We start from the raw sequence: 11,906 nt of genomic DNA, 5'->3' as shown, positions 1-11,906 counted from the left end.
ATTTGGTCTTCTATATCACCGATTCTCTCTTCTGCCTCATTTATCCTAGCAGTTAGCGCTCCCATATTTGGTTGCACTTCATTAATAGCCTTTTTCATTTTGAGTTGGTTAGATTTTTGTTCTTTTATTCTCCAGAAAGGTTTCTCTAATAACTTCCATGCTTTTTTCAAGCCCAGCTAGTATCTTTAAAGTGATGATTCTGAACTCTAGATCCGACATCGTACTAATGTCCGTATTGAGTAGGTCCCTGGCAGTCGATACTACCTCTTGTTCTTTTTGTTGAGGTGATTTTTTCCATCTTGTCATTTTGTCCAGAGGAGAATAGATGAATGAGAGAACAAAATGCTAACAGGGTAACAACGTCCCCAGAAAATATACTCTAAACAAATCAGAAAAGACCTGAAGCAGGAGGAAAAGAAAGGGAAAGAGAGAAAAAAGAAAAAGAAAAAAAAAGGAAAAATAAAATATAAAGATAAAATCAAACAAAAACAGAACCAAAAAAAACAGAATATGATCAAATATGATCAGGCTGGTGCATAGATCAGTGCCACACACTAGATTTTGGGTGTATTTTGGTCTGTTAGAAGAAAGTGCCTCCCAAAATTTTAAAGAAAGAAAAACTTATATATGTACAAAAATAAGGGTTGATATGATGAAGGGATGGAATATGACTGTAAAGGTGAAAATTATAAAAAATTTTATAAAAGGAATTGATAAGAAGTTGTTTGAAAAAAGAAAGAAGAGGATTTAAAAAAAAGGGGGGGAGAGAATGTGATCAGGCAGAGGAGTAGAAAAAAACCATACACTAGAGATTTAGGGTATATTTTGATCTGTTAGAAGAAACTATCTCAAAATTTTAAAGAGAGAACAACTTATATATATATATATGCAAAAAAAACAGGTAACTACTATAAAGGGATAGAATATGACTCTAAAATAAAAAATAAGAATGTTTTTTAAAAAGGGACTGATAAGATGTTGGTTGAAAAGGGAAAAAGAAAAATTCAAAAAAAAAAAAGACAATTAAAAAAAATTAACTTTGAAAGACTAAAGAATCATGGTAAAAAAGTCATGAATTCTATGTGCAGTATTCCCCTAGCGCTGGAGTTCTGCCGTTCTCATTGATCGGTAAACTTGGTCTTGGCTGGCTGTTCTCGCTGATCTTCTGGGGGAGGGGCCTGTTGCCGTGGTTCCCAAATGTCTTTGCTGGAGGCGGACTTGCCCTGCCCTTGCAGGTCCGGGCTACATAATCTGCTTGGGTTTGCTCTCCAGAGCTTTTGTTCCCTGCAAGCTTTCCGTACAGCTTTGGAGGACAAGAGTGAAAATGGCAGCCTTCCAATCTCTGCCCCGAGGAGCCGAGAATTCAGAGCCCTGCTCCTCAGTGAGCCCCCAGAGAAAAGCAGTAAGTCACTCCCGTCTCCCCAGTCTCTGGCCACACTCTGCTCACCCAGCCTGTGCCCGAACCTTTCTATCTCTGACACCCGACCCTGTGTGGAGTCTCCAAACCCCGCAGATCCCTGCAGTGCACTCCCACGCTGCTCCTCCCAGGGGAGGAAGGTGAGTCTCCCTGGATCTGCCACTTGTTGGGTTCCTGCTGGAGGAGCAGTGGCCTGACTGTACCCCGGTTCACGGTTTATGACAACCACAAGCTGAAAGCCCGCACCTTGGCTCAGTCTCTGCAGCTGGTTTTGCTGCTCCGATACCTGGGAGCTCTGCCACACTCAGGCACTCCCGGTCTTTCTGTGACCCTGAGGGTCCTAAGACCACACTGTCCCATGAGGGCTCCCCGCCCCCCTCCCCTGCTTAGCCACCAGAGTGATTTCCCTCAGTGGAGCAGACTTCTAAAAGTTCCGATTTTGTGCTCTGCAGCTCTATGACTTGCCAGAAGCAGACGATGGAGGCCCCTCCCCCGCCACCTATCTTCCCGAATATCGCCTTGGATTTACTTCTCCGCACGTCCTACCTTCCAGAAAGTGGTCGCTTTTCTGTTCAGAGAGTTGTTGCTCTTCTTTTCTTCGATCTCCTGTTGAGTTTGTAGGTGTTCAGAATGGTTTGATCCCTATCCAGCTGAATTCCTGAGACCAGATGAAATCCAGGTCTCCTACTCCTCCACCATCTTGCTCCACCCCTCCCCCCTATGTCTTTTGATTGGAGCATTTACTCCATTTACATTTAAAGTAATTATTGATAGATAGATACTAATTGTCATTTTATTATTTGTTTTGTGGTTGTTTCTGAAAATTTTCTCTCATCCTTTTCTTTCTTTTGTTGTTTCTTTCTTACTTTCATTCTTTCTTTTATGTTTTGCTGATTTTCTTTAGTGATATATTTGGATTTCTTTCCTTTTATTCTTTGCATATTTATTAGCGGTTTTTGATATATATTGTTACCATTAGGTTGATATATAACCTCTTCTGCATATAGCAGTCTATATCGAGTTGATGGTCATTTAAGATTGAACCCATTTTTTACTCCTCTCCTCCCCACATTTTAGGTATATGTTATTATATTTTACATTCTTTTATTTTGTGAGTTCCTTGACTGATTTTTTATGGGAATATTAATTTTTACTGCTTTTGTGTTTCCATTATGCTTTCACTTTTGGTCTGTGTTTTCCACTTAAACAGTCTCCTTTAATATTTCTTGCAGTCCCCTTTAATACTTCTGGTTTAGTGGTCATGAACTCCTGTAGTTTTTTGTTTGTCTGGGAAATTCTTTATCTTTCCTTCTATTCTGAATGATAGCCTTGCTGGATAGAGTATTCTTGGCTGCAGAATTTTCTCATTCAGCACTTTGAATATATCATGCCACCCTCTTCTGGCTTGCAAAGTTTCTGCCGAAAAAATCTGCTGATAACCCTATGGGGTTTCCCTTGTATCTAACAGTCTTCTTTTCTCTTGCTGATTTAAACTTTTTTATCACTACATTTTCCTGTTTTATGATATGTCTTGGTGTGGGTCTGCTTTTGTTGATTTTGTTGGGGGTTCTCTGTGCCTCCTGGATCTAGGTATCTGTGTCCTTCATGTTCTGCCCCCTTTTCTCTCTTCTTCTTCTTCTGGGGTCCCTATTATATGAATGCTATTATGTTCAATGGAGTCACCGATTTCCCTAAGTATATTCTCGTTTTGCATAATTCTGTGTTCTCCCTTTTATTCAGCTTGATCACTTTCCATTGCTCTGAATTCTAGGTCATTAATTTATTCCTCTGCTTCTCCCAGCCTGCTTTCATTCCATCAAACATGTTTCTCATTTCTTTTATTGAGCCTTTTATCTCTGCTATGTTACTGCTTATCTCTGTGTCAAGGGTCTCATTCATGTCTTACACTCCTTTCTCAAGGCCATTGAGTATCTTTATGTTTATTACTTTAAATTTTCTATCAGGCATGTTACTGATATCTGTTTCACTTAGATCTCTGGCAGATCATGACTTTGTCATGTTCTTTCATTTGGGACAGATTCCTTCATCTTCTCATTTTGTCTAAGTCTCTGTGACTATGTTAGGAAATTCACCTACTTCTCCTGTTCTTGAGGGTAATGGCCTTATGAAGAAGAGATCCTATAGTGCTTACAGTGTAGTATCCTCTGTTTCCCAGAGCCTGGGACTTCAACGAGTAGCTCCAGTGTGTGCTGCACGTGCTCTGCCGTTGTGCCCTGGCCACTTTATCCTTTAGGCCAGTCATCAGCAGAGGTTCTCTTTGTCTATTGTGGGCAGTGTTGGGTCCCTGGCCTGAATGTGGCTCATTTTTACTACGTGTGCTCTGGTCTGCTTGTGCAATGAGACCTGTTGTCACTGCCTCCAGAATCAAGGCCCTGAAAACTCATGCATCAGGAGATGTGGTGTGAGCTGGGGTTTTGTCCCGTCCTGTTGGGGAGGCGGCCGGTCATGCTGGCATTTAGGCAGGTGTGACTGGGAGGGGCGGTTGCCCCGGAGCACGGGTCAGGGCATGGTGTAGCAAGTCAGGTAATGAGAGGTCAGTGCTGGGCTCACTACCACAGGTGGCTCTGTGTTTACCCTGAGGGGCAGTGCAGGAAAATGGCGCTTTCCACTTCTTTCATTCCTGGAGGGGTCTCTCTGTGAATGGTGGTTCTCTGGGACATGCTCCAAGATGAGCAGATAACCTCCCCACTGTGTGCCTCAGGCAATTTCCAGCTCGCTGTTTCCATGCTGCATGTCTGCTGGTCATTTGCCTGCCTCTTCTACAAGAGTAACACCAATATCCTCCAGGTTCTCCTGGAGCCAAGCCCACTGACCTTTAGAACTCTAGGCTTTAAGCCCCCTGATTGTTAGAACTCATGAAATCCAGGCCCTCTTGCCTTCCTAGTCAATTGGTATGGGGATTTGTTTTCTTCAGGCACTCCCCTGTGTGTTGGTATGTCTCTCACCCTTCTCTGCAGCAGTGGCTCCCTCCCCACCACAGCAGCCATGACCTATTTCTCTCAAACTGAGTCTCCACACTTCCTACCTTCTTCAGTGAGGCCTCCTCTCTGTTGTGGAGTTTGTTCTGCTAGTCTTCAGGTTGATTTCTAGAGTATTTTGGATGATTTGATAGTTATCTAGTTGTACTTGAGGGACAAGACAAGTCTAGGATCTTCCTACTCTGCTGCCATCTTCCAGCCTCATAAATTCTTTTCAGACTTATTTTAAACATCATTCCTGAAAGTATCTTTTATACAATGAGTTTAGCCATTGATAAAGGGTAAGAAAAAAAAGGTAAGATCAGGCCCTATCCCGATTATCCCCACATTCCCTAAAGCTGAAGACAAGATTAAAGGTTTCCAAATTTCTTAACTTGGTTAGTAAAGGAAAATTTTGTCATTTTATTTAAGTGGAGATAAAAACCTTTCTATCTTTTTTAGAAGAATAACAGTAGTACTTGTTTAAACTTCTTGAAGCTATTTCAAAACTGTCTTTCATCCTGCTGAGGTCAAGTCACCTTCTCACATGGGATTATCTTCTATTTCAGGTATAAGCTTGATGGCAAAAAAAAAAAAAAAAGTCTCTTAAGAGGAAGTGAAGCCAACAGGCTTTTTTGCTATTCTAAGATTTGTGTCATGGAAAATTCCAGTGTCACTAATATGACAGTAGATACATTTTTGGGAAATGAAGTCTATTGCTTTTTCATAGCTGAAAACTTATATCCTTAGCTAAATAATCATTATATTCTTGTTCTTAAGGTATGAAATAATGAATTTCAAGGAAATGGGAAAAGATTATTTTGATTATATCAATGTTGGAAGCTGGGACAATGGAGAATTAAAAATGGATGATGATGAAGTATGGTCCAAGAAAAACAACATCATCAGATCCGTGTGCAGTGAACCATGTGAGAAAGGCCAGATAAAGGTAAAATGGAGTCCATGTTTTTTTAAATTTTTGTCATAAATTAACCAACTGAGCCACCCAGGCACCCTTTTTTTTTTTTTTATTTGAGAGAGAGAGAATGAGAGACAGAGAGTGTCGTAAATTAAAGTGTTCACTATCATTGGCTATTTCTTTTTTTAAAAAAAAAGATTGATTTATTTATTTGAGAGAGAGAGAGAATGCATGTGTGTGCACATGCAGTGGAGGTGGGTTGGAGGAACAGAGGGAGAGGGAGAGGGAGAGGAAGAGGGAAAGAATCCTAAGCAGACTCTGCACTGAGCATTCAGCCTGACACAGGGTTCAATCTCACAACCCTGAGATCATGACCTGAGCAGAAATCAAGAGTTGGACACTCAACCAACTGGGACACCCAGGTGCCCCATCATTGGCTATTTCTAAAACATTTAGATATTTGTCTTTTTACATTATAAGCTTCTAACGTCAGAAATTGTGTTTTGTGTTTTTTGTTTTTTTACTTTTCTCTCATTAATTCCTTTTGCTAGTATGACCCACAATAATCTTAGTAGTTGGACTGATTGAACCAGTTGATGAGTCTTGTTTGCCCACACCCTTTATACTCTTGTAAGTCTTTTAAAGACCTGCTTCTTGGGGATCAATAGTTCACAGTTGGAAACCACATTAATTTCTAATTAACAAATATTTATCAAGCTCCTACTAATGTAATAGTTTATATCAATGGAGCAAAAATAAGTAACACACATTTACTGCCAGAAGATTTATAGTCTAGCTGAGGAAAAATATCATGGGCACAAATAAGCAACATCATATAAAATGCAATGACTTCATTAAGAAAGAAAAAAAACCCAGATGTATATAAGTTCATATAAAATAAAGAGAGAGATTTCTTCTGAGTAAAATATCAGACACTGGACCATGAAGAATGGATATGATTTCAGAGAGAGATGTGGGAAAATGGTCACTTATGGAGAAGGAACAGTAATGGGGAAGATACAGAAGTAGTTGATTGAAGACTGTTCTGGAATAACAGTGAATAATCTAGGGTTCATTACTTTAAATAGTTATTATAAAAGAGAAAGTCAAAATGATAGATTGAAGCCATATTTGTGGAGAGTTTTGAATGTCATACTAAGCAGGTTGAACTTAATTTTTATTAACCAGGAGTCAAAGTAATCTTGACAAAGATGTTGACATAAGGTGGACTATAGTAGGTGAGATGCCTGAGTAGTTGTGAAACATGAATAGAGAAAGAAGAGACAAGTAAGAAGGACATTGTGATAATGATGACAAGAACCCTGGATTATGGAAGAAACAGTGAGAATGGAGAGGGAGCAGGGAGATATTTGATAGAAATATCATATAGAGAGGTATACTCAGTCAGCCCTGGCTATCAATTGGATGTAGGGTTGGAGAAGAAAAAGAAGTCTATGACAATCAATTGCAATTTCAATTCTTAGTAACTAGAAAGTGTCATAGTCAAGCATAGAAAAATGGGAATGGTTTTAAAGAAAGGCAATGGGTTAGTTTGGCGGCCTGTTGATTTTGAGATATCTAGGCAGTGATAGAAAACATTGGTCTACAACAACGAGAAATAAGGCTGAAGATACAGATTTAGAAGTTAATTGAATAGAGCTGAAGTTGGAGCTGTTTGAGTAGATCAGTCACTGAACCTGAAAGTATACAGAGAAAATAAATGTAGACCAAGAATAGATATTGAAGATCTGCATTGAAAGCATAAAGGAAGAAGAAAAGGTAGAGTGAGGGACAACAGGTTTAGAGAGAGATAGAACCAGAGAGCACACTGTCATGTAAGGTGGTGTTCAGTAGAAGAGAGAGGTCAAGGAAGACAAGGACTGAGGGAAAGTCACGAAAATTGGGGTTAGCCCTTCATCTGGGGCCTTCTGGAAACAGAACTTGGAGATTAAAAAGGATAGAAGGATAACTGAGCAGCAAGAAGTGTGTGGTGAAAAGCAGGTAAGGGGCAGTCCTGGTAGGACATTGAAAAGTTACTTTTAGGCTAAGTAAGTTCTGGCCACACTTAGAGGAAATAAAAAGTCATGAAAGAAAGAATGAAGATATAATAAAAATAGAAAGAAGTTTAGTTATTGGGGTATAATGCCTTAGGGGAAGAAAAATGATATCAAAATAATTTATTCATCAAATAGTTATTGAAATACTACAGTAACACGTTTCAAGCAGTGTATACACCTGGAGCAGTTGACTTGGTCTTTTCAATCAACCTCGTATTTACTCTGTTTGGAACATTTGAGGTATTCATTCATTGGTGATTACAAATGAAACTGAAATAATTCAGTATTAATTGTAAGATCTTCAAGGGGTAATTCTGAAGATTTGGTAAGCATAAGACCAGAAAGAAGAAAGACAAGGTAAATAAAGATAAATATAAATTTATTAATATCTGCTAAATGGCACAGTAGCTTATGGAGTAGCTAAAAATTTCTCTGTGTTTTGTTATGGTACACAACAAGGGTTAGTAAATGACAGCCCATATGCCAAATCCAGTCTGCTGCCTGGTTTTGTAAATAAAGTTTTATTGAGGGGGGCCTGGGTGGCTCAGTCAGTTAAGTGTCTAACTCTTGATTTCAGCTCAGATCTGATCTCAGGGTTCTGGAATCGAGCCCACATCAGGCTCCATGCTCAGTGGGGAGTCTGCTTGAGATTCTCTCTCTCTCCCTTTGCCCCTCCCCCATTCATGTGTGTGTGCACGCTCTCTCTCTTTCTCAAATAAATAAATAAATCTTTTTAAAAATAAAGTTTTATTGAAGTACACCATGCTCATTTGTTTCTGTATTGTCTATGCCTGCTTTCATGCTATAATAAATAGAGTTGAAGAGCTGAGTTGCAGTAGAGACAGTCTGGCCCACAAAACCAAAAATACTTACTATCTGGTCCTTTGCAGAAAAAGTTTGCTAACAATTAATATTCAGTGACAGTCTGCATCTTGCCTAGTCATCTTGCAATTAGACTCTGTATGTGAAATTCTTTTTAGACTCACTCAGAATACTGATTGTTCATAATTTCCATTTCCTCCCGTAGAAAGATAAGCCTGTGTAAACTACCACATGGACGTTATTTGTTTTGATCTTTCACAGCAAGACAATTTGAACCTGTAACTTCAAAATGCTGAATGGCTGATTTGGGAGATTTTTTTATATATCCTTTTCTACCCCATTCTACTGGGAATAACTTCCACGATGGAAGAATTTGACTCCCTAGTATCATATTTTTAATACTAGTTAATCTGTAATGTTTATTTAGTCTTTTTTTCATCCCAAATTTTATTTTCCTAACCATATATCATTTTCACTCCATTAAATATACAATTGACAACATTTTCTTAATATGGCTTAAAGATGTCACTGAGCAATTTCATTAAAGATATCAACACCTCATGCCATTGTTCCAATTTATTAACTTAGTGTCCATGGAAGTACACTTGGTCTGGCAAAGTTTTCAAATGTGTTACATATTGTTATTCATAAAGAAAGCATGACTACTTCCAGGGTCTTCAAAAAGAATGGGAATCACTATGTAACAGAATTATCGCTACCTCTTATACTCAAAATGAATATGCAACAGAACATATATATATCTCAAATTTAAAAAGTAAAAAAAAATCAATTCTAAATGATCAGAAGCAGACATATCGAGCTGTCACCAGATTTTTTAAAAAGACTAATATTGGAATTATTCTTGGAAAAGGAAATGATCTTATTTTGGTAAAAAAAAAAAAAACTGAAATTTACACACCAGTGCGAACTAAATCATGAGAGTGAGCATATTTTTAGAAGGAAAAATGCAACTGCTTTTGTTTGCCATGCCCTGCTAAGAAAGAGAATCCTTCAGTATTTCAAATGCTTGCTTGCATTACAAAATCTAGTAATTGTCCAACAATAGTTTTACCAAGCGTGGTTGAAATTACCTTAAAATCAAATTTATTTCTCTATATAAATATTTATATGCATATTACTAATAAAACATTTTTAGAGTGTCCTACAGTTTACAAATCACTGTGATATTTTATTTAATCCTCAGGAAAGCCAATAAAGCTAGATACTATTTAAAAAGCATTGGTCTTGGGATCAGCTGGGGGACTGTTCAAAGCTGCACAACAATTTATTTAGTGGCTACAAGAAAGACTAGAACTCTGGTGCCTCTTAATTCTCAAGGCCAGAACTCTTTCTACTACATCTTTCAAAATATCATGAACCCTATCTTTATTGTTTTTAAGTTTTATTTTAATTCCAGTTAGTTATACATAGAGTGTTATATTAGTTTCAGGTATGCAATATAGTGATCCAGCACTTCCATACCTCACCCAGTGCTCATCACAAGTACCCTCCTTAATCCCCATCACCTATTTCACCCATCCCCTCACCCACCCCTGAACTCTACCTTTATATAGACTAATAAGGCTCCGTGTTTATGAGCATTAGCCTTGAAGTCCAAAGGTTATTGTTTGAGCCTTCATTTATCCGTATGTGTTATGTAAGCTCACTACACCTCAGTTCTCCCCCCTTAAAAAAAAAGAACCAAATAAAACCAGCCACCTTCAACAGAGCCACTTTCATGTTTTAATGAGATAACAGCATACGGCATGCAGAAAACAGCCAATAAGTAGCATTATTATGAAGAATACTTTAGGTAGATTAAACAGGTCTAATTAGCAACTCTGCCTCACTTATCTGGTTATTTTAAGGAAAGGACGATTCAGACCCTCAGACCCTTTCGTCATCATTTTCTCCTTGTGTGGTTGCAGTGTCAAGAGCCAGCAAAAGGGATAGAAAATACAAAGAAAGGCGTGCCAGATTACATTTGTATACGGCTATCAATATCTAGACATTGTTACTATAGAAGGTCAGTTAGAGTGTCAGCATGGAGGACAAGGAGTATACGGTGTAATCATCGCTGTGTCTTTTGTTATCGCTGGTGATTAATCACAGTGTTAATTATTTATAGAAATGTTTAATGAATGCTGTCTCTATTCCACAGAGGCTATTCATGCACCAGTGGTGGAAAAAAATAAAAGACATGCATTTCTAAAGAATAACATCTGGGACTCCTTCAACTGTTAAATTATTTCAATTATTTTCCATTGCCTTAAAAAAATCTAACAGATGAAGGGGTATATAACAGTCTCAATGACCTTATCCACCGTCATCCCAAGCAAATCAAAGCTACTGGAATAGGAGAGAATGAGCTGTGAGTTATTGAATCAGATTTTGAGTAGAAACAGAGACCAAGAGATGAACTCCAGAAAAAAAAAAAAAATCATGTTCTACCTCTTAACTCAGTAGAAATTCCTAGTGATAGTGATTTTTTGATCAATATGGGTAGATTTTTTAACTGTAGCAGGTATATGATTTTTTTTGCTAAAAATTATTCAGCTAGTGGAGGGAAGCAAAGGTAAATTCAAAGAGTAAAAGTTCTTAATTTTAGAGAAAGACACAGACTCTGGGGAAAATTCAGTTACATACATATATATGTAAATGAATGTATTTATATATGAGCACAAACACAGGCACTTAATTAAATATAGATATCTAAAGCTAAGTATCCAAAGACTTGCATTTAATTTAATTCCAGACCCTGTCACCAACGAATTTTATGATGTGGACTGATCACTGAAACTCAGCTTCTGTTTCTGTGATTATAAAATGAGAATATTAATACATATACTGCCTATCTGATAACACTTGAAATAATTTATGTGAAAGCCATTTCTGTTTTGCAAAAGAGCATATTTGAATAATGGATTGCTGATTTTCATCTATACAAAAAATAATGAAAATTTTAAACATTTACCTTAGGTGATCCGGAAGGGAGAAGTCAGCTGTTGTTGGACCTGTACACCCTGTAAAGAGAATGAGTATGTCTTTGATGAGTACACCTGCAAGGCGTGCCAGCTGGGGTCATGGCCCACTGATGACCTGACAGGTATATGTATCACAATGTCAGCTGGGGTACATGCCTCAAAAGTCAACTGCAAAAGGACACAGACATGGGTGGAGGGGGGTCACATCTCCAAGTATTTATCATCTGAGTGGTCTTGTTCATGTGACAAACAATTCCCTTAGGGACAGAAGCCTTCCCAATCCCTGGGCTGGTCACGAAAATCTTTACATCACAGGGAGAGATTGGTCAATATTCCCACCGTCACCCCCAAAGCAGATCAGAATTCCCAGGTTTTCTACTGGATTTTTCAGCCCATCCTCAGGATATTCCCAGAAGGTCCTAAGCAGGGCCCCAGTTAACCATCATTTGAGGTGGAGAAGGAGAGCTATATGCCAGGAAAAGGCTAAAATATGTCATGACATATCCAAGAGCAAAAAAAGTAGCACAGAGTTGGGTGGAAGTTGGTCTAAAACTTTGCTACTCTTAGTACTTTTCCTTAGTCTAAACCACAAAGCTCTAACTAATGAGTTTTTGAATAATGTTAGCACGGGGTAAAACTCATCTCTGCTTGGGTTTTTGTTTTTGCTGTTGTTGTTTGTTTTGTTTGTTTGGCTTTTGTGTTGTTTTGGTTTGGGTTCTTTTTTTCTCC

General features: G+C 38.3%; 1 protein-coding gene across 1 annotated transcript in view; it reads left to right on the top strand.

Annotated features, from left to right (window-relative positions):
* The window catches only part of GRM5 (glutamate metabotropic receptor 5), a 144,838-nt gene that overhangs the window by 55,415 nt on the left and 77,517 nt on the right, over positions 1 to 11,906 (top strand). The window contains exons 4-5 of the mRNA XM_081797334.1: positions 5,176 to 5,344; positions 11,173 to 11,299. Coding sequence (XP_081653460.1) covers positions 5,176 to 5,344; positions 11,173 to 11,299 — 296 coding nt within the window. The remainder of the gene's footprint in view (positions 1 to 5,175; positions 5,345 to 11,172; positions 11,300 to 11,906) is intronic.

Source organism: Leptonychotes weddellii, chromosome 11, assembly GCF_054177405.1.
Source record: "Leptonychotes weddellii isolate Sample4059 chromosome 11, ASM5417740v2, whole genome shotgun sequence".
In the NCBI taxonomy this organism is placed as follows: domain Eukaryota; kingdom Metazoa; phylum Chordata; class Mammalia; order Carnivora; family Phocidae; genus Leptonychotes; species Leptonychotes weddellii.
Note: the sequence above shows the minus strand (reverse complement) of the source record. Positions and strands in the feature narration are given on the sequence as shown.